Source organism: Sycon ciliatum, chromosome 4 (assembly GCF_964019385.1).
Source record: "Sycon ciliatum chromosome 4, ocSycCili1.1, whole genome shotgun sequence".
In the NCBI taxonomy this organism is placed as follows: domain Eukaryota; kingdom Metazoa; phylum Porifera; class Calcarea; order Leucosolenida; family Sycettidae; genus Sycon; species Sycon ciliatum.
Window position 1 is genome coordinate 36,116,660 of NC_088646.1, and position 23,561 is coordinate 36,140,220.

General features: G+C 46.5%; 1 protein-coding gene and 1 long non-coding RNA gene across 2 annotated transcripts in view; one reads left to right on the top strand and one right to left on the bottom strand.

Annotated features, from left to right (window-relative positions):
• LOC135815943 (uncharacterized) overlaps nt 1-13,253 on the top strand; it is a 32,466-nt gene extending 19,213 nt beyond the window's left edge. Inside the window, exons 3-4 of the long non-coding RNA XR_010553333.1 lie at nt 8,999-9,066; nt 13,166-13,253. This is a non-coding gene — a long non-coding RNA (uncharacterized LOC135815943). The remainder of the gene's footprint in view (nt 1-8,998; nt 9,067-13,165) is intronic.
• Nucleotides 1-23,561, bottom strand: part of LOC135815941 (mitogen-activated protein kinase 14B-like) — a 36,238-nt gene that overhangs the window by 11,247 nt on the left and 1,430 nt on the right. Inside the window, exons 3-10 of the mRNA XM_065329297.1 lie at nt 20,983-21,041; nt 19,567-19,708; nt 18,302-18,349; nt 11,440-11,554; nt 11,069-11,140; nt 9,362-9,441; nt 7,667-7,745; nt 7,289-7,398 (exon numbers count right to left, since the gene is read on the bottom strand). Of these exons, the coding sequence (XP_065185369.1) occupies nt 7,289-7,398; nt 7,667-7,745; nt 9,362-9,441; nt 11,069-11,140; nt 11,440-11,554; nt 18,302-18,349; nt 19,567-19,708; nt 20,983-21,041 (705 nt within the window). The remainder of the gene's footprint in view (nt 1-7,288; nt 7,399-7,666; nt 7,746-9,361; nt 9,442-11,068; nt 11,141-11,439; nt 11,555-18,301; nt 18,350-19,566; nt 19,709-20,982; nt 21,042-23,561) is intronic.

Consider the following 23,561-nt stretch of genomic DNA (forward strand, 5'->3'; position numbering starts at 1 on the left):
CAAACGCGGCGAGGGCAGGCTGGGGATCAGTCTTTGCAAACTCTGTGAGCACTCTAAGCTGACTGCACCATTCCTCCAGTCTAGCTGAGAAATGCCGTCGCTGGAACTCCTCTGTGCCGATGGCAGCGCCGAGGTTATTATTATTATTATTATTCGTCTCTTTCCCTCAAACTAGTTAATAATATTATTATTATTATTATTGTATCCTTCCCTCAAACCTGTGAATAGACCCATCGCGCAATCCCAAATTTGGGGTGCATTACGTCATGGAAAAAGTGAGCAGCTGCCGGAATGTGGGCAGAAAGCTGAGAGATCGAGAGTCGAGCTGTTTTGTTTTGTTTGTCAGTTTGGAGTTTTCATTTCGTTTGCAATTTTGTCAATGTACTGTAGGAGCTATTCAAAGTGTTTACTTGGCTGTTCAGTGACTATTGTAGCATGGCTGACTGTGTCGGAAATAAACCAGCGAAGAAAAAAGCAAAGCGAGTTACGGGCAGTTCTTGTGGTGTTCCTGAATGCTCCAATGCTTATGGGAAAAAATCCTGAAATATCCTTCCACGATTTTCCGTCCAACAATTCCCTTCTGGGGAAGTGGTTGCAGGCCATTCGCCGTGATTTTGGGCCGACATTTCAAATCACGGAATCTACCAAGGTATGCGGAGCACACTTCCTCCCAACGGACTATACGCCCCCAACGAAACGAGCGCTGAAAAGGAGGGAGACGGAGGGCAAGGGTGGCAGGCCAAAGAAGCTCTAGAAGGATGATGCTGTCCCGTCAGTGTTTTCCTTTCCCCCCAACAACTACGCAAGCCACTGCACGCAAGCCTCCTACGAAGCGCCGGCTGTCTACTAGTTCCAGTAGTGCACCTGAGGATGAGATTGGCGACGAGGTGTGTGAGGACAATACCCCAACGTACGACGACCTGGAGAAAGAGAATGCTGAGCTGAGGGAGGAGAAAGCCAAGCTTCAAGCTGAAGCTGCACTGATGCGAACCAAGCTGGATGCTGTGGAGAAGGAATGTGCTGCAGAAAGGGAGAAATCGACTTTTCTGGCTGACCAGCTGGCCGGTGCAAAGCAGGAGGAAACCTGACTAACCGCATTTTGTATTTCAAGATTTGTTGGCAGAGCTGCCATGGTCCGCGTATTCACCGGCTTCACCAGTATTGCGATGTTCATGGCCTGCTTTAATTTCCTCTTACCTGATGCCCGGACTATGCACACATGGCAAGGAGGACGTACCAAGGTGAATGATGTGCGGACGTTGACGAAGCCTGGCCCAAAGCCGAAGCTATCCCTAGAACGCCAGTTCTTCTTCGTCTGTGTACACCAAAGAACTGGACAAACACTGGATGAGCATGGAGACAGATTTGATGTTGACGCATCAACACTATCTAGGTACTTCACAGCTTGGATGAATTCAATGTACTTCAAATTTAAAGAGCTATTAGTCTTTTCATCTCGCCGGCGTGTGGACCGCAGTATGCCCGAGTGTTTCAAGAACTACTACCCCTCAACTAGAATCATAATTGACTACACGGAAATCTTCGTGGAGCGGCCGTCTAGTTTGTCACAACAAAGTGCTGGGTTTTCCAATTACAAAAACCATACAACTGTTTAAATCTCTAGTTGGAATTAGTTCAGATGGTGCCTTTACTTTCGTCTCGCCACTATTCGAGGGCTCTATCTCCGACAAGACATTGTGATTGAGAGCGGTTTGCTGCCATTGCTGGAGTTCGGAGACAGTGTCATGGCGGAAAAGGGGTTCAACATTCAGGACCTCCTGGCTTCCTATGGTGCTCGTTTGAACATCCCACCATTTAACACAAAGGCTCAACAAATGCTGCCACAAGATGTAATAGCAACCAAAACCATTGCTTCTGTCAGAATTCATGTCGAAAGGGCCATTAAGCGAGTGAAGGAGTTTCGCCTTCTTACTGGTGTGGTTGATAACAATTTGTATGATCTGTTGTTGCAAACTATCTTCACTGCCTGTATGCTCTGCAATTTTCAGCCAGCATTGGTTGTGCGTTGAAGCACACTTTCAAGCCGCAGCATGTCTTATTCATCAGCGTTGCAGTTCCTTGCTAGCACACTGATAGACAGTGTCCCCATACTCCAGTTCTCGCACATAGATATAAGCTCATTTTATAAAAAAAAAATATTTTCACTGCCTGTATGCTCTGCAACTTTCAGCCAGCATTAGTTGCGCGTTGAAGCACACTTTCAAGCCGCAACATTGTTCATTCGGCACAGCACTACACAGCAACCATGAGCGCCGGAAGGTAATGCTTAAAATAAAACTGCTCAAGAGCCGGAATTATCTTCTCAAGCAAAGAATATCTCGGCGAATCCTTTGAATGAAAACTTCATTGGGGGACCACACACACGGCGCTCTGCAAACCAAATTGGTGTTGCCGACTGACCTCTGGTACTCTTCTCAATCTGCTTCGCTTCCTCAGACGTTACACACACATGCTCAGCGTAAAATTCATCAGTGGAGGTAATGTCTGATGGCACCAACGACAGATCCGTTGTAGCAGTAGCAGGCTCTTCCTCGTCTGATGAGCAGCTAGCAGAACCACTGCCACCATCACTTTCACTGCTACTAGCTTCCGAAGGGAGAGGCGAGGGCTGGAGAAGGCGAAGCCAGGTGGAAGTTCCGTACATCTTCACACGGCCAGAATCGTCAGCTGCTAAACCGTCGTCCTCAATTGCCTGCAGTGCACTGGTCAGCTGAGCAACTCCAAGCGGGTTGGGTAAGCGCATGTTTGTAGGTCGTGGGTCGTAGAACGGTATCTTCTTCTTCTTCTTCTTCTTCTGCGCCTTGTCCCGTCTGGCAAACATGTCTTTCCGCAGGTGAACGGTCAGGACTTGCCGGGGCTTGATGGGGAAGATAAGGCAAAAATTAAAATTTCACCAGTTGTAGTCTTCGGGGTGCTGAGTCGAATGGTCTTGGTCCGAGAAAGCTGAGACGCTCCCTTCCTACTTGAATCCCAATCGAACTCGCGCACTTCCACCGAAACTGGGTGACTGCGCCCTACTAGATGGGGATTTGTATGCAAAATGTCACTAAAAGCGCCATTTCGTTCTTATAAAAGCACGGATGACCGCGATTGGCCCATATGTTGTAGTCTTTTGGACGCTGAGTCGACTGGTTTTGGTCCGAAAAGGCTGCGAAGCAGACAAAAAAAATTCGGCACGCGCAAAAGTGATGAGTCCCCGGTCACGTCATTGCGCAATGGGAAGATTATTATTATTATTATTCGAAACTCTTAACCCTTTACCATTCGACCAAAATTCCCCAGCAGTCCCATATGCAATAATTTTCACCTTACTCTGAGAATATCTTCGGTTCTAATCAACCAATTTTCACAAACTTGGGCATTCTGGAAAGCTCTCCACGCGCTGCGTCCATTAAGCTCAAACAGGACACTACCAAGATCACATATCCATTGCCAGGGAGCTTCAAATACACCCCATCGCTTGATATACGAGGAAATTCTCTCCTCGCCAGCCATTTCTCGCTCCTTCATCGTAAACGATCCAAATTTTTTGCTTGAGTTTCTTTTCATGCTGCCCACGCACTCAAAGCATGCAAAAGTGACTCAGCATGTCAGGAGAGGGGAAATTCCCCGCTCAAGGTCAGTCACTCGGAAAGAAATTCGACTTTTGCGTGGCCGAAATGTCGAGCGGAATATCTTTGGAATGCGACATTGCAGCTCTTCACCGAATGATGCAATGGAAAGCTGAGCTCTTCGGCTTCTTCCTAGATACTTAGTTATTCCCGTAGCTATGCAGAAGACGTTACTTCAGTAACGTCTGGCGCTAGCCAGGGTCCACACAGCTTTAATTTGGTATTTGTGTGTGTGTTTGTTTGTTTGTGTCACGCCTGACGCTATCCCGTATCTGTCCCGTATCTGTCCCGTATCTGTGACTACAAAGGCTCTACAGGATTGTACATAACAGCTGTCCACAATATTTGCGGACTCCTGTATCTGTCCCGTACCGTACCAATATTCGTCGTATTATGCATACGACTCCCTGATGTAGAGGGGGATTTGGAAAGAAATAGGGAGACGAGGAAATTAAATTAGAATAGACGCCGATTAGGTGATAGGATGTGTCAGCATAAACATACTTTGGAAGAGAGATCCCGTCGTCTCCAAAATAAGCGTGAACGAGCGATTCAGTGCCGGTCACAGGAAACGTAGGAAGAGAGATCCCGTCGACTCCAGAACGCCTGTGATCGGTAGAGTCCGGCGGTACCAGGCAACGTCAGGACAGACATCCCGTTGAGTCCAGAACGCCCGTGATCGGCAGAGTCTAAGCCGGTCCCAGGAAACGTCAGGACAGACATCCCGTCGAGTCCAGAACGCCCGTGATCGGCAGAGTCAGCGCCGGTCCCAGGAAACGTCAGGACAGACATCCCGTCGACGCGCAGAAAAACTAAATCTGCAGCCTCTTTTGCCGTCGAACAGGATACGTATTTATATAGGAGACTGTAAAGTTATGTAATGTCCAAATTTCGACGTGAGCAGCAGGTCACTCGCGTTGATTTTTTAGACGTGCGAGCCAAATAACGCAAGCTGAACTTTCGCGTCGCAGACATCCAGTCGACGCGCAGAAAAACTAAATCTGCAGCCTCTTTTGCCGTCGGACAGGATACGTATTTTAGGAGACTGTAAAGTTATGTAATGTGCTCCACAGGCAACCATGCATTCGGCGTCGTCATTGGCTCAACAGGTCAATGTACATGTATTACTACAAAAAGGCCAGAAAATCCGATTCCTGTATTAAAATCAACTAATGTTCGCTGGCGATTTAATTTCGCTGATTTCGCCGCTTGGTACCAACCGGCCAAAGTAAATCGCAGGCCAACGCTTGTCATATAGGCAAATGATGCATGATTGAGCAATGGATGCATGTGAGAGCAAAAATACCGATCGATTTCAAATTTGACGTGAAACTGCGCGTCACGTCGGAAATAACGTGCATCTTAACCTCTCTAATCGAGAGGTTTCTATTTCTCATCGGCCAAAATTTGTTGATTTACAATATAAGGAGATAAAAATTAAAGAAGGAGCAAAACAAAAGTAGATGATTATTAGAGAAATAACAATCCGCAATAAATTCTGCAAATACTTTTGCCTAACTCATAATATTCAAACCGATTGAAACGTTTTTGCAATACAGTGATGTGGCCAATCAACGGAAAAGGACAATTCCATCAGTTCTTATAACATGCACTTTATAACATGCACGATGAGCTAGGCAAAAAAGCATAAAAGCATAGCGTAGGGCCCTGAGCTTCAAAGCTCTCTCGTTTAAATTCCGACAAGAATCGATCGAGTTACGAATGTTTTAGTGTATGCATGTCCATCGATCTCTAGAGATCGATTCAAGTACGCACGGATGGTAAAGGGTTAACTCGTTTCCATATGTCCTTTTTCTTTTCTACATTTATTATTATTATTATTATTATTAAAAAGCTTCCGTGGAGATAAAAATGTTATCAACGACTCGTTGGGACTCGTTTACTGCGAGGTCGTACAAAATTAATCTCGTTCGTAATCTAGTGGATCGTGCTCGTCGATTATGTTCGCCTTCAAAGTTGGATGAGGAGCTGGAGCGGCTACGCACTTTGTTTCGTTTAAATGGGAACCCGGAATATGTGATATCTAAATATGTCGTAGTTAGTACACTGGGTGGAGCGAAGGAAGTGTCCTCCGAGGCCACTCCGGTGTATCTTCGTTTGCCTTGGAAGGGTGAAGCTGTTTGCCGTACCATGCAACGTCGAGTTAAGTCAGCTGTAGAATCGAACTTTCGTAATGTTAGTGTCCGGTTCGTCTACACAACAGCTCGTGCCTTCATGGTGAAGAAGGATGTCCTACCCACTCTTAAATTATCACATCTTATTTACAACTTCGAGTGCCGGCAATGTGAGAGCCGGTATGTGGGTAGGACCCTTCAGCACCTGGAGGCACGGATCCACCAGCATGTGCCTCTTCACGTTATGCCTGTTGAGGCACGGTCGTCAAGGCCTAGACGAGGTCGTCCCCCAAAGATTGGTACTGCGACTGGAGGTGCACCCTCGCTGGGGACGGAACCAACTGGGGTGTCGTTGTCTTCTTCGCCGGCATCGGCTTGTTCGTCATTGCCTTCGTCTTTACCGTCTCTTCCTTCTATCCCGTCATCATCGTTGGTATCTGCGGTTTCGTCTTCTTTGACTTCCTTGGTACCGTCATCCGGTGTGTCCACCTCCGGTGGCAAAAAGCGTGGCCGGCCACCGAAGAAACCACCGGATGGTGTGTCTGCAGGACCAGTGACTCGCTCTAGGGCGAGGTTAGCAGAGTCTTTATCGTCTCCGTCGTTGTCGTCATCGTCGTCGTCAGCGTCTTCTTCATCTCCCTCCTCCTCTTCATCAACATCAACAGCCATTGGAACGTCAAAGGGAGCATCATCGCAGCAGGCAGTGCCAGTAACGGACGTGCCTTTGGTACTGACATCTACATCGGCCTCGTCTGGATTGGCAGTAGCGGCAAGGAATGTCAGGTCGGTTTCATTGTCACGTAATTCCAAAGTATGTACTGGTTCTAGTAGCGGTGTTAGGGTGTAAGAATCTTCTGTTGCCAACCATCTTGGTCAGAATAGTGATTGTCGTTCTAGTTATGCTGATGAGTGCTTTTCTGTTTGGTCTCGTTCACGTAGTCAAAGGTATTTGCGTGTATTGGAGTCTATCTACATTTTTACCACTAAGCCGATTTTGTGTAGGCAGAAAAAGAATTTGTTTACGTTGAAATTGTTTGTGAATTTAGATCAGTAGTTCTCGTTTGTGGTTGCATGGTAACTTTCTAGTGGTGAATTTATCGCATCTGTTGTCACCTGATATCGTTGAATGGTGTAATGTTTCTTTCAGCTCTCATTTTATCGCGCTAGTTAGGGTCTAAATTATTACTTGCATTGTGCGTATATATATTGAGTTAAGAGCTATTGTTGATTTGCCAGTAATCCTCTGATGAGATGGCGACGAAAACGTTTAGGAACAAGCTTCTTTATTTACATGAAAACAAGTTTTGCTTATGGTGTTTGTACTGAGTGCGCAGCTTACTCTATTTATTGCGTTGATTATTATTATTATTATTATTATTATTTACTTCTGCACCTCGTAGCATGTCAAGACAGCCAATTGAATTGAGGAGAGGGTGAGACCAACCACGGAAGAAGAGAAAAAAAGAAAAGAAAAGCACGTACACAAAAGGGGTAGGGATTAGCAAGTTACGAAGCACTTACCTCATCATTAGGATCATGGTACTTGACGAAGTAAGGGTGCTCCAGAGCCGTCACAGCAGTCACTCGGCCATTCGCATCCAGAGTCAACATCCGCTCAAGAAGATCAACCGCTGAACAACAAGCCAATGCGAGGGATTGATTTTTAAACAACAAATACATGAATGCCAAGAGCAGCGACGAGAGCACTATCCATTGCGGCATGCCGTCTACATGTGCATTGCCACATAAGCTGTCTAGTAACACAAGTGTGCAAGACTTCGCCGATGTACAGAATGTTTCCAAATTTATCAGCCCCCCCCCCCCCCCCCTCCCACCCCATATAAAAGTATCATAAAACCAGGAGTGCAGTAACAAAAGCTCCAACCAGATGAAACTCACCAAGAGGATTGGCGCCGATGAATATCTCACTGAATGGGCGACGTGCAAATTTGGGTAGGGTCCGGATGAAGTTCTTAGCCTGGGTAGCAAATGCACACAATCTTCACATCAGAAAGGCACAGGAAGAAGTCTAAAGACTAAAGACATGTAATCAAAGAAGATGGCATGTTCTGCACGTCTCGCATTTCCTCCCCATCTACTGTAGCAGGGTTTAGAATGGTCACAGCCGTCTACAATTGAACATGCATCTCACATGCAAAATACCACTCTTCAAAAGTTGAAGGAACTCTGTCAAGCAGCATCCAGTTCCAAAATGAGACGCCTGATGGAACGGCCATGAGCTCAGCAATTCAGGGATGTACAGGTACAGGTGGAATCCTGATAATTCGAACCCTAAAATGCCAGGAAAAAATGTCTAAGTATCCAAACACGTGCCCACAACTGAACTGACTTGAACAATGTACAAGAGAACTTCAAATTACGCTTTGCTAACTTCGAATTATCGGCACAAATCCACACAATTTCTATGTAAGTGGATTCCGCGAGACTTCTAATTACCGGACATGCCCAGTTCGAGGTTTGAACTATTAGATATTCTTATGTGTGAATCGTATTGATAGAAATCGGTCCAGGAAGTAACTTCCAGTTACCATATTTTCCCCAATAAATGTACAGTACTTTTATTTTTTCAAAGGTGGTCAGACCTGTACTACTATAGGAGACTGTACTAGTATTGGAGACGTATACTTTTATTGTTTCTGGAAAGATTGATTGCTGGGTTGGGTGGCAAACAACTCGTGATAATGATGCTGTAAGGCTGTAAATACATCCAATCATGGTAAGAAACAGTGTACAAAGACACAAAGCCTGATGATAAACGGGTAAGAAAAACGAAGTAAGGTGAACCCTGGTACTGTAGATCTACTTGTACCCCAGTAATGCCCATCACATCATACCGGCATGTACTATTATCAAGAGAACATAACCCCCCAAGAGTGTGCAACTCGACTATGGGTGCTGTCCCAACAGAATTTCAAGTTGACGTCATTTTACGATGCAATGCGCACTGTACACGGATTATCAGACGAATCCGTAACCTGTGGTGGACCAAAGGCCATCTGATGCTGTACAAATTATTGCAAAGAAGAACGTGTGATGCTTGACACCCATACACATGTTGTAAATCACTGGTGCAAGTAGCATTGCATCATAAATAATGACGTCAACTTGAAATTCTGTCGGGACAGCAGGTTATGTGGGAGTTGCACACTCTTGGGGGGTTATGTACTCTTGCCATTATTAGAGACGTGTCCTTTTATATTTTTGATCCAGACTCAACATGTACTACAATTGGAGACGTACTAGTATTGGAGACGTGTACGTTCAATGGGGAAAATACGGTAAGCGGTATGTTCGAATTAAGCCATATTCGAATTATCAGGATTCCACCTGTATTCACAACGGGAGAACATTAGACAGGGCGATAACCAAAAGAACTTGCAAACGCAGCTTGAGCGTTGGCTGCCCAGCCTATTTACACACACACACACACACACACACACACACACACACACACACACACACACACACACACACACACACACACACACACACACACACACACACACACACACACACACGGCGGAACACGTGCTCACGCAACCTCATAAGTGTGCAGGCACACCGAAGACTTACAGTCTCACTTCCAATCTGTTCCAACATTGAATCGGGAGGTGAACCGACAATCTGCAAGATTCTGGTCAGCTGGTCAATGTCTGTTCGAGCATACAGTAGCTGAAGTCAAGGCAGTACAATACGTAGAGTATAGGTAGTGACTACAGTCACTACACCCAATTTCCAAAACTTGCTCCCATCGCTTCGATTTTGGTCTCATTCGATTCTCCCAGGCGTAGTACATAGGAAATCTGCAAGTATTATTCAAATCGGCCCAGCCATTCTTGAGTTATAGTGATTTGAAGTGCGCCAAGTTGGACTTTTGCTGGAAACAGAAATGAATGGGAGTGATGGGAGAATCAAGAACGACCGCACAGTCAGTGCATGCAATGCAGTGCAGTGTACAGTGCACACGCCTCGTCACTCGAACTGTGCGTACGAAATTGCATACTTTGGTATGCTGGCGCAGAACAAATTCGCTCATTGGAGGAAGACGAAAGCGTCTCACCGCCTTGAAATTTCACATGGCCAGTAGTTTTTCGACGCTGAAGACGATGGAATAGTCCGCGACGCTACGACCCGACCAGAACAACCCGAAATTCATACCCTGAAAAAGCGCTGAGCGCAGAGCTCCTAAATTTTGTCGTATGGAAACGGGACTTCGGGTCTCAAGGGCACGAACATCTCCTCTCTCAGATAAAGCAATTCACTTAATGCGATATTCTACAATTTGACCTGGCCACGCCGAAATGCACTACCATGTCGGATTCTCCCATCGGAAGTATAGACACTTGTTTCCAAAAAATCAGCGTCTGGGTGCGAGGGAGTAAAGTCACTACAGTCTATTCTTCGGAAACTGGCCCGCTGGCTTTTGCAAGTCGGATTTGGGCCGAATTGAGGATCAAAAACCCACTTTAAATCTCAAAAATCTGGGTTTTGGATCTGCTTCTCCATACATTTCGCCATGGCATACCTGTCCTAATTATGTAAAACCTGGCTGAATTTCTATTTCCCTGTTCTTGGACTTTTCTGGCCTCAAATGTGGCAAGAAGTAATTGCACGGGTCACACAATGCAGGATGTACTGTTGTTTTCACGATATCTACAACTATGTGAGAGAGACACCAAAAAGTTAGGGTGCCAGTTTCCAATGAATGGACTGTAGTATAGTGCAAACGCAGGACGTGCTTGTAAAGATGGTGCAAAGACCTCAAACCAGCCACTGGCATTCAAAGAGCAGCATACCTGTCAAGACCATCAACACACAGGAACTGTAAACAGGAACTGTGCGACACTGAGACACTGCAACACTGTTTGTGATACTACATTGTAGTCTCATTCAACTAGTCTAAAAGGAAGAGTATATGCAGGACAGTGTGCAGGCCAAATTGTTGCAGGCAGCAACTGCCAACGACACGACCAACTACTGCCACGTGTTATCGGTTGGCCATGAAAACAATTGACTGGCAAGGACGCTAGGATTCCTGAGGTCACATGTCTGTTGTTACTGACGAATCGTCGTTACTCGCAACGTTGACTGCACATGAATGATGTCAGGACATAATCAAAAAGCAACCAAGCAGACAGCTTCATCACTGCTGTAATCCACAGAAATCACCCATCGTCTACTCTATAATCTTGTCTAACCAAAGGCTAGATCACACTGCAACTGAATGTTGCAAGTATAATATTCTACACCATGAACAGCACAATACAATGGTGAGGATACGGTCTGATCCAGGAAACACAGTGCGGCAAGTCAGCAATTCTGCCATGATACAGCCGGCAGACCAAATGTCAACTGAGGTAACAACACAAGCACATGCGTATGCACGCGCACACACACACACACATACACAACAACAACAACAACACACATACAAAGATAAGTTTCAGGGAAAACATCATCACAACTTGCAGCACCAGCAGCAAATGAGTTCAGCCACTCACTCAACAGGTACACGCCTCCTTCTCAACCCACATCTCTGAAATACAAACGTTGTATAAGTGAGAAAATTCGGCCAGTGGTCCCGTGAATTGTTCAATCCCTTACGGTATACAGACATCTTCCAAACGACACATCGCTTACGCAGAACTAACCTCCTTCCGTATAGTGCATCCAGTTCAGCATAATTTCTGGTGCCCTGTACCATCTTGTTGCAACGTATCCGGTCATTTCCAAGTCCGTCTGACGAGCCAGGCCGAAATCAAGGATCTATAGAAGAAGAGGGCCACGCAAAGCACACACACACACACACACACACACATGCACGCGTGCGCGCGCACACACACCCACACACACACACACCAATATCATCATGTCTGATATCGCAAGAGTTCCTTGCTCCCAAAATCCACGCACCAATACAAAACCGTTGCTCTACATAATATGTATAGCAACGGTTTTGTATACCGTAAAGTACCGTTGATCCGATTGATGGGCTGGGGGATCGTCGAGTTGCACACTCTTGGTTATGTACTCTTGCTGTTAGCCAGTTAGTTGTAGAACGTCAGTACCGTTGGTCAGTGTCGTGCAATGGTATCGCATGAGCTAATTGTTTATTAACTGGTGGTGTTAGTGGTAGGGGTGAAAGTTGGCATTGAGATCCCGAGTTCGAGTACTCTGATTTTCTCCGATCGAATATTCGAGGATTCTTCATCCCCTACAAATTGCACACCGAGGGCCTTAAAGTCACATGATACAACCCTGATTGAACCGAGTGGCAGTCATTTTTCTCCGGTATATTGGTTGGTGGGTCATTTGGGCTCTCTCTACTCGTGAACAAATGTTCACCACACAGTCTGCACATCAATATCTGCCGACTGCTGCTCTGAAACTGCAGATTTCTGTGGTAAATGCATGTACCATGTATGAATGAGTACTCTGATTTATTCCGAGTACGATTATTTCTGAAAAAACCCGAGCGAGTACTCGAGTATTCGGTATAATTGTTTCACCCCTTGTTAGTGGACATTATAGCCTAACTTGTAGTTCCTTGGTCCATTTTCCTTTTGAATAGATTACCTAATAATATAATATTATGTCTAAGATTGTATACCTTTCCTTTCTCTGCATACTTGGTTAATCCGATGGCACGAGATTATACCTTAGTGACGCACATAAAGGCACATGCGCTTATGAGTAAGTTTTTGCGTTATTTGCAATTTTTCGCAGGTCGTTTTGTCTCGCACATAGGCGCATGCGCTTGAGTTGCTAGCGCACCGGTACCTTGCATAACTATGCACATAGTGCAATACCGCAATGCACATTGAACTATGTGAACATGGTGTTTTTGTGGTGTCTGTGTGTCGCGGATGGAATAGCATTCAGATTCACTTATAAGCCCATGCGCTTATTAGTGAGGGTGCGCTTATGCCCGGGTATAGGCACATGCGCTTATAAGTTATATGCGCGTCACTACGGTAGACAGTTGCTTGCCAAGTCAAAATTAACTTGAATATTGTTTGGTCGTTGAATGTCTCAGTACTCCCAGTCAGTTGTGCCTTTTTGTCGCACTCGCTGACTGTATAATCTGGTTACACTTGTACATGGTGGACAGTTAGTCATAACTCGTAACATTTTGCCCTTTTTCTTTTATCCATTTTTTGGCTCACCATCCGAGTATATTTTAAATGTTTTGATAGGGCAATATGTAATGTACACACACACACACCCACACACCCACCCACACACATGCAGCTGTACTACTGAATGCGCTTGGGGCAGGATGCGATCCGGAGGCATTGCTGCAGCTAGGTGTTGATGAGGTGCCGGCTTCATCTGACATGTTCTCATTTGTGCTTGTACTGGCTGTTATGTTCGTAGTCTCTACAGACAGACTGGACATGCCATTGAACTGGCAATGCTTCAGTGGTCCTGAATGAATTCTCTGCTAACGCCGTCTCAGCATCACTGGTGCTAGGGTCAACAGCTTTGAGGTGAGCTAAGTGAACTGTGTCTGTCATGCTTTGACGTAATGGACGCTGCTCTGTGCCAGTCCGCATTCTTGAGCGTTTGGCTGGTGGCTCTGCAGAGCTAGACTGTGCTACACAGAAAAAGCCCTGATGAGGTTCACGATGATGTGCATCCATTGGCAGTGAGCCTGTCAATGGCATTGGCGTAACACTCTGATTCCTTGTTCTTTGCAGTTACTGTTTGCTGGTAGCGCTTACAGGGCCGTTGGAGGCTGTTGGCGAGTGGTACGGCTAGGGGCCCGGGAGTTGTCCCCCAGCGGGGGTCAAGGGGGCAGAACCAGTGTGTTAGAAAAATTTGGGATTCCATGTGATAGAAAATACCCCTGATGCATATCTTGAACATTGTATATACCGGTTGAAGCGATCGCCACACAACAGTGTAGCCTGTAGGGTACAGGGTCTAGGGGTACAGGTACGACACGCTGATCGACGCTGATAATATCTCCAACTTTCGAAACTTTTTTATTGCTTTTCTGAGCGTTTCACGGTGACCACCGGTCGCCAGAAGTGGTACGGCCATGGTCGTACCAGTCGTACCTGATGTATATGGCATACTTCCGTATTATGGTGCAACTCCCGCACCCCGTATGCACGCGCCTAGAGCTCCTGCTTCCATATGCGCTCGTACACACTTTCCTTTTGTGTTCGCACACTGCTTTGGAATGTTGTTCTTCGTTTGTTGTCCTCCTTGCTAGTTGTGAATAAACTCTATCTGACACCACATGGCGCAGTGAACATTTCGTCCTGTAGTTTCCATTCCGTCCACACCAACCTAGTTTGTAGTGTCTTACCTGGCCTAGTAGCAGTGTAGCACTCCGTTGGATTGGATTACCCTGCAGTTGGTTTGTTAGTTCGTTTTAGATAGGAGTTTTGTTCAGTTTCTTTCGTAGACGTAGTCGTGTAAGCTGTCACAACGAGCATTTGTGTTCAGCATGGCTAGCAGCGATCCCGCAGCACCTTCTGGAAATGGAGTGCCTGATATCGCCACGCTCCTGCAGCTCCTGACAACTCAGGCACAGGCGTCTGCACAACTAGACTTGCAGTTCCAGACCCTCATGGAAAGGATGGATGCCAACCAACCCAGCAGTTCTGCACCCGTAGCTGACAAGTGTCTTAGCTGTGGTCGCAGTCCACACACCCTGAGCACATGCCCTGCCCAGTCACGCAAACGTAATGGATGTCAACGTGTCGGACATTTCCAGTCCATGTGCCCGCACAAAGGCAAACCCACAGCATCCGGCAAAGTCGGCCAATTGAAGTTGCAACGTGCCGCTGTTCGACATGGTCTTGAACTCAGTGTCCACACGCAGCTAAACACAGAACCGACCACCGAAGCCATGTCATGGATTCCAGACACCGGCAGCGATGTTGACACCATTGGGCAAGCACACCTTTCCCAGCTAGGTGGTTTCCCTGAGAACCTTGCCGTCGATTCTGACACCGTCTCAGCAGCAAACGGCACCTCTCTGGTTAGCCTTGGAAAGATTTCTGCCACTCTCTCCCTTGGCTCAGCCCAGCAGACCACGGTACTTCATGTGTATGAAGACCTCGACGAGGCGCTGCTGTCATGCCAATCTCTCCGTGCCCTTGGCATTCTCCCTGAGTCCTGGCCGCGGATTTCCCGTGTGAAGTCTGAACCCTGTAGTGCAGACATTGCTGATGTTAAAGCTCAGCTGATGCAAGAGTTTGCTGATGTATTCGACGATTCCCAGTTGAAGCCCATGGCTGGTCCTCCCATGGAGATAAAGCTTCAATTCAATCGCCGCACCAACCCGTGTTAATGGTGCCCGCGCAATCCCATTCGCATTCCGAGATCAGATAAAATCTCAACTGGACGATATGGTGATCAATGGAATTATTGAGCCAGTCACTGAACCGTCAGACTAGTGCCACCCAATCGTCATCGCAGACAAGAAGTCTTCCAATGAGAAGCGCCTGACCGTTGACTTGCGTAACCTCAACGACCAAGTCAGCCGACCAACACACCCAGCTCGCACTCCGCGTGACGCCGTGACAGCTATTGGTAAAGCCCGTTTCTTCACCACACTCGACGCTCGTCATGGGTACTGGCAAATACCCCCCCCCCCCCCCACACACTCCAACGGCCCTGGAATATATGTGTCTACCCGAGCACAGCACCGACTTAAGACAATGCCTTCATCAGCTCTCTTGACTTGCTGTTGCATCCACGAAATCAGCCAATGCCAACTGCAGGGGGATGCGCATGATCACAGGTGTTTCGCAGTGGCCGCTCGTCAAGATGCCGGCAAATCCGGGAGTACAAAAATTTCGACTCTGCCTATGTGCGCGGCGGATGCGAATCTCGCACGTGCATTGAAAATCTAGCCTTCTGCAGAGCTGGGTAGAGCAAGTGTGTAGCCAGTGTAGGAGCGACGACCTTTTCCGAGAGAGAATGTGGCTCTTTTCATTCGAACATTTTACTCGCCACGCTCTCCCTCCCAGCTTATTGATATGAGTATCTGCTACCGAGTAGAAGTCTCCATCTTCACAGTAGGCCAGGCAGAATCGCAAGGTTGAAATACTTTGCTCACTTGGTTTTCTGGTCCTATGAGGTGTTGATGTGATTGTTGTGTACAACTCGAAGTGACAAACTTGAGACCCCCGCGCCACAAAAAACTAAGGCGCGCCACAAAGTTTCGTTTGGCTGTTCAATGAAAGGACGTATGGAAGCAGGGATAAAAACTATCGTGGCTGCCGGCAAAACTCCTAGTAATGTAAGAAACGGGGGTGTGACTTTGGTAATTCCAAGGAGATTGTACGCACGGCCATTCCACAACGAAGACGAAACTACGAGCTCAAAAACACTCCGATTTTCAAACAAACGACGCAGGAAAGAAGACATGGCCGCAGTGTTCCCGTGTGGCCTTCAAAACACCTAATTTTACTTCGATAACGGCTGGTTCAGGGCAAATTCAGGCCCAATTCGACAGTGTCGTACCGCTCAGATTCGGCCAAAACACGAGGAAATGTACGGTAAATCCAAATGCGTACGGGGACGACTGGCCAGAGTTCATGCACTGCAAACACCCGTGATGATGGAAGCATGCAGTGCATCATGCGTGAAATAATGAATATGCAGAATTGCTAGCGAAATTGGGCTACCCCTAGTGCTGATTGGGAGATGATGCAGGACAGTCCTGGTCCTCTGCACTGTCTTGTCCATACACAAGGGTCCATACACTTTGCTGCCATAACTGTGGGTCAATCTCCTTGATGACACTTTCCATGTTCATGTCAGAAAGGATATTGATGTCACACTCTCTGAATTCGAACTCAGCTGCCTGCGCCCGAAGCCTCCCATTTATGATGGCAGCAATTATGTCTGTTGTTGCATTTGGTGCTTACCTATTGTGCTGTGAGCATGGCAGAGTGAGGTCTTCCAGCTTTGTTGGTTTTTGCTCTTTTTTGTTTTTCCACTCTGCAGAAAGGATCATAATGTAGTGCCTGCTCAGCATTACATCCATTGCGTAGCAGCAAGCCAGCAACGTACCATTCTTCCGTGGCTCGGGTGGAACGACGTGCAAATGGTGCTGCAGGGTCGACTTAAATTCGCCAAGCACGTACGCCGTTGGCTTGTGGTCAGCAGTTGGGTGCAAAGGCTCTGTATACAAACCGTGCACTGTCGTCAACAATATGGTGCCTGTGTCTAACAATTCACGGGCTATAGTGGCAATGGCTATATTACGGAGATCACTCTCGGCACCTTCCATGCTGTTTTTTGAGATGATGCTTCGTAGGCGGTGGTCTGTGCTTGGTGCACTATCGCCACGGAGTATTTCGATTTCGATTTGCTTCTGGTAACAGTTTCTACAAAATCGACTCTCCTCTGAACTTCTGATGTCATGCGTTCTACGCAACACATGCTCTGTAAGCTGGAAGTTTGGTGCCTTCTACCTGTGTTCTGGTATGATTTCTTTCAAATTATGTACATGCAGTTTGTCCGCAGGGCAGTGTGCTGAGGCTGCTGTGCTGCAATCATGTACGGTGCATGTAGTTTTGCTGACTGATGGATTATTTTCTTTCACTGCTGTGGTTACTTGGCATCATAGTGCCTTGACACATTTCCAACAAATGCATTCCAACAGCACTGATCCACGTGTGCACCGCTTGTCAGATGGCACGTTGGAACAAATGCTGTTTTCTGGGCCACATTTTTCGGCAGGAACATAACTTCCGCTCCAATGTCACAAAGACTTACTCTTTCGATATGTCCAGCATAGAAGTAGCGAAATGCCTGGTTAATTTGGTGGCACGAAATTATACGTCGGAAGACGAAATTTCGACGAAAAAAGGAAAAGAGACAAACCGGAGTCTAGAGACGCCAAACTACAGAATTTAATCGTTCTTGAAGAGCTCAAAACAGAAAAAGGTGAAAGGCGACGACTGAATCCTTGAGCGAGACAACTCAGAGAAAACGTGAGACTGCCACGCAGTGTATCTACATGCAAACGATAAAATGTTGAGAATGCCTTGAGAAAAGTGCACAAAACGGGTGATCTAAAAAATAGAACTCTGTGTTCCGAAGTGATTTTTCAAATTTGGCGCATCGACTGGATATGCTGGGATGGCGGCTACACCATAGGCTTATTGGTTACAGCATCGCTGGCCTAAAGCGAACGTCTCCGGTTCGAGTCCTGGTAACGAGAGTTCACATTTTCTTCTGATTTTTTTCCGTTTCCACTTTTCAACTCCCTCAACCAATGAAAACAGGGTGTGGTATAGGGAATCGTATACACCTAAACGCATGCGAAATCTCCCCGCCATACAGTGGGTACAGCAAACATATCGATAGTACTGGCCAAAGAAATCCAACCTCATGAATAAAATAGCGCCGGGCGCTACGCAGACCTAGCACTACAAACACTGTTCTATGCACTCGAAGTCGAACGTGGCGCAACTTTATTCATGAGGTTGTATTTCTCTGGCCAGCACCAGCACTGTACATTCCAGAGCACACTGCACCTACCTTCAACTCGCAATCCTCATTCACGGCTATATTGGATGGCTTTAGGTCCTGCAAACAACAAAAGACGGAACAAACGGACTGGTCCTGTCAGTAGGGCAACACTGTCTACACAATGCCAAATGCAATTTTGTCAAGAACTTCCACATACAAGTATGATATCACAAGTACAATTTAGTGGTGAAACGAATGTCAAAACCTAGTAGCCGAATATTCTTTGGCTTAACGAACAAACGTACGAATATTCTTTTGGTGACACAGATTACATCACATGCCCTCCTCTCAGTCATTTGATGAATACATACATACATACATTAGGTATGACAAACGGTAGTGCCACATAACATGCACCACCACATAAGGCTACTTCGAAGTTCATACATGTTATGTGCAACATTGGCAGTCCAGTATGCACATACATGTGCAAACATGCAGTACAAAGTCAAAGGCAGGCTGTACGCACTGTCTGTACCGTGTTTGGCGTGCATGTATGTACATGCACTGCGTTTGAAGTGACGTCACGAATACTCGAATGCGACTTAAAGAATATTCGAATGTGACCAACCGAACGAATGTTCGAATATTCGTTTCACCACTAGTACAATTACATCATCATCATCATGCACAGCAAAGCAGGCACGTGAACTTTTGCCTGACATCCTACTGCACTCGCCCTAATCATTATTGCAATAATTCCAGTGGTAGTAGTAGTGTAGCGGGCCGCAGTCTCTCGGAGGCAAAAATACAAGGGTCTCAGTGAACACACTGTTGTTACTGTAAAAGCCATTATTCTAACGAGGCGCATATATAACGATTTCCCAAAATTGACTAGTTTATGTGTAGCAAAGGTAACGATTCTCACTCATTCTCAACGCTCAATAGGACAGTATATGTATCGATTTCTTATCGATTTCCATCTTAACGACAGATTTCTCCTCGTTAACTCGTTAGAGTTAGCACTTCGTTATATATATGGCTTTTACAGTAATTAAAAACTGAACTAAAATGAAGGTAACTAACTCTAATTGAAATGTAACTATAACTGGCATGAAAAGAATCGTGAGCAGCAGCTTTTATACACAGGCAGACTCCGTACGCAAATGTACGGGGATACGCTAACGTACGGGGACACGCTATACGCTACAGTAATAGATAATTTGTTGAACAAATTGGAAGCGTTCCAATTCTTAGAGTAGTACAGTGGTCATGCATCTATACGCTGTCCACAAACAGGTACAGCCACTGAAAGTAAATTTACACATACACACCCGGTGGACGATTCCCGCCGAGTGAATATACTTCAGGCCTCGCAAGATTTGGTACATTAGGAACTGGACGTGATCGTCGCTGAGGGTTTGGCATTTGATGATGTTGTTCAGATCAGCACCCATAAGAGCCGTCACCAAATACCTACATACACACACACACACACACACACACACACACACACACACACACACACACACACACACACACACACACACACACACACACACACACACACACACACACACACACACACACACACACACACACACACACACACACACACACACACACACACACACCCAAACTCAGACTCAGACATGCCCATCGCGGAAGCGATGATAGCGAACAGCTATGTTAGACATAGCAACTTGTCCTGGGATTACACCATTCAACAGCTTGCAAGGCTGATGAATTGACCGCCACTAATTTTAGCCTGGTATCCACCACACAGCTGATTGAAATGACTTTTTCTGGCCAGTGAATCCATATTTTTCATTTGTTTTTTCATTCTTCACACAAACACACCCACCCACACACAAACACCCACATGCACAAACACCCACATGCACAGACACCCCCCCACACATGCACGCACCCATGGCAAATGGGGTCACTAAACCAACATCAACACCACTCACAAGCATAGACAGTGTGCATCTACAGCTACAACTTGGCCATGTGGTAAAAGTAGCTCTGCTGTCTGAAACGGAAAGGAAGATATTTTCAAGATTTGGGCTGCGGCAGGCACCTGTCCGATAGGGTGCCCGGTTAAAAGAGGCGTCCACTCCAGACAGGAGCAGACTGGACAATAGGCTTTCAGGCGCGTAGCACCGCCGTTGGCGGTGGTCCGGCCGGGGGGGGGGGGGTTCGGGGATCTGTCCCCCGCAATTTTTTTGAAATTAGGGCGCAAAATCCTGCATTCTGGGCACTTTTGGCATTGTTTTACTATGGTGGTCGTGGTCGGGCGAAAAAGTGGTCCGGCCAAAGCCGGAGCGGCTGCTACGCCCCTGGCTTTGCACTGTAATTTTCATCTCTGTGTGCAGGTAAGAAAATGGTGTTCGGTACACAAGTGGGTCGCTGCTCGTGTAAAGCTAGCTGGTGGTAGGAGTTGGCAGATAATGCCCTGAAATTAGTCGGACTATACTTTTAGCTATCCTAGCAGAATGTTCGACTTTTGCCGTGACTGAAATGTCGAGCGCAATATCTCTGTAAGTGTAACGCAACACCGTAGCTCTTTGGCGATTGTTGCATTAGAAAGCTCTTCGGCTTCTTCGTAGGTATTTCGATGGTGGAAATCCATCAAAAATTGAGTGAGATACGAACGTTTTCATCCATCAACGGAATACCGTGGATAGCTGAATGCATTGGCTCCAACGGGTTAAACCACGTCTCACAGTACTTTGTAACTGACTTACAGGTCATTAAAGCCTTCATCAGTCAAGTTAGTCGAAAAGCAATCCAACAATCCAATCACCTGCAGTGCCAGTGGACAGCACAAACAAAACATAGCAAACCTAATATCAATGAGAACAATGCCCTTATCCCTAAGCAGTGTACCGGTTATAGAAAGCACGTAGCAAACGCGTTATTGACCCCATAGTACGGGCAATACTTGAAACACTGCTATTCTACAAACTATTGGCCGTGCACAGGGCGAGACGCATGCTGCTTGAAACCTGCCAGTTCGGCAGCGGAGTCAATTTAGAAGTGGATCACATACGCCCTGAATGCGTACCGAAGCCAGCTCACTCGGCCAGGCGGGAACGTTTTTGTTTACGGCCAGTAGTTCATAAACAAAGAGTATGCAACTGTGACCTCCATTCTATGGGCCACATGGGCGGCGCACTGACTTTACTGCATCCTGCACCTCCATCACCACACTGCAGGAAAATCAAGCACCACTCGTTCCCTTTAGCTAAAACAGGGAGTAGTAACATACTTTACTACTCCCTGGTTTCAAACCAACTTTCGTACGAACTGAAGGTCATTCCCCCAAAATTTACAGTTCGCGGCTGTACTTGAACGAATCGAGCAAAACTGGGTGTGTTGATGTAAGAACTGGTGGATTCGGGTACAAGGGTACAGGGCGTGATGTACGCAAGTTACATAAAGAAGGCAGTGTGCCGCGCACTGACCCATAACCACAGACGTGACGTTTCTGCGGTGAGCAGCGCTTTCAATACTATTGTCACTGATCCAATCCAAGTCACAAGGGGATTGGGGCACAAATTTATGACTCTCCCTAGGTCGTATACTGTTGTGTTTGGAGTTGCCAAGGGCAGGTCCGCCAGGGTTCTTGCCAGGTCAAAATAGTAGGGGGGGGGGGGGGGGGGCAGTTGCCCCGTAACCCATTTTCAAAATAACTGTCTTGCAATGCGAAATGCAACGTACAGGGCGAACAACTGACTTCACCCCAGACAAATGTGCCTTTATGAACCCTCTAGTACTAACTATTGACAGCATTTTCGTTGAATGGCATGAAAAAACACAAAAATCGGAGAAAATGAGTAGGGGGAGGGGGGCTGTGCACAGCCCCCTCCCCCTTGGCTAGAACCCCGTACGTCATTCGAAAAGTACGTATGGAGGAACAGGGATCCGCGTGCAGTGTATACCAGTGGTGTGCGTAAGACTTTCCGTATATCGATATGTTTTTATAAGAAGAAAAGAGGACCAAAGAGCTACAAGTTACGCTATAATACGATTAATATCCACTAACACCACCAGTTACTTTACAATCAGCTCATGCGATAACATAGCACGACACTGACCAACGGTACTGACGTTATACACCTAAGTGGCAAACAGCTATAGTACATCTCGGATGCGCACTCCAACAGCCAGCTTGTAAAGGTTTAACCCTTTATGTACTGAAAAAAATTGTACACAGACTGAATTTGATCTCGACTCACCTCAAATTCTATAATTATCTGGGTCATAACTTTAGTCTCCTTTTGACGATATTTTCAATCTTGGGCTTCCTGGAAAGCTCGTCGCAAGAGGAACACATTGAGCCCACGCTTGCCATCACGAAGGTCAAAACGCCAGCGCTACAGCCCAGCGTCTTAGCTGCAACGCCAATATTCCGACAGAAGTCGTCTTGCATCAGCCATTTCGCTCTCCTTGCTCGTAACAACTAACTGTTACTTCAAAAAAATTCACAAACTGCCATGAGTCCGTTTACCATTTTGAACGTGTTTCTACGTCACTGCATGCCCAGAATGATGGGGAAATCCCTCATTCAAATTTGCGCGAGCAGCTATTGGGCGACATTTGCCGCAATTCGACTTTCGAGCTTCGTAACTGGAACCACACATCGGAGCGCTTCAGCGATTGTTTCAATGGACAGCTGGGAGTTTTCCCTTTGACCTACATATTTTAGTTTTCGGATATAACCCAGGAACGACTGAGTTACGATCGATTGAAATTTTGAAAAGTTTCGATCCCAGGGGATCGAAAGTTGTACAGTCCGTACACGAAGGGTTAAGTTATAGAAATAACATAAGGAGGGGAAGGTGAGTGCAACCAAGACAAGCACGAGCTGAAAGTCTCAGCTGTAAAGGACGTTGGCGGATGTACATGTATGTCCAGGATGATACTGGCAAGACCAGACAAAACGGTCAAAGCACAAATCAAGGACGCAAAGCGACATACCACACAACTGGTATGGCTCTAAAGATTCGAAGATCGAATCCTTATGTTATTTCTATGCTATTTCTATAAGGCTGTCATCACACTACGTTCTCCGACTCCCGTTTACGTCTACGTCTATGGTGAAAAAACTAAAACGGGTGGTCGTGTCATTAGACAGGCACAGTTCTTGACGCGCACACGCAGTCAGGTTTTTGGAGAAATTTGAACGCACGTACATCGAAGTGCAGGGTCGCTCTGAAAAAGGCTGGGGGAGACACGCATGTTCATACGAAAAGTCGTATAGCCCCCTCTCCATACCACGTCTATGTCTCCCGTTTCCTGCTCCCGTTTTCACCCAGTATAC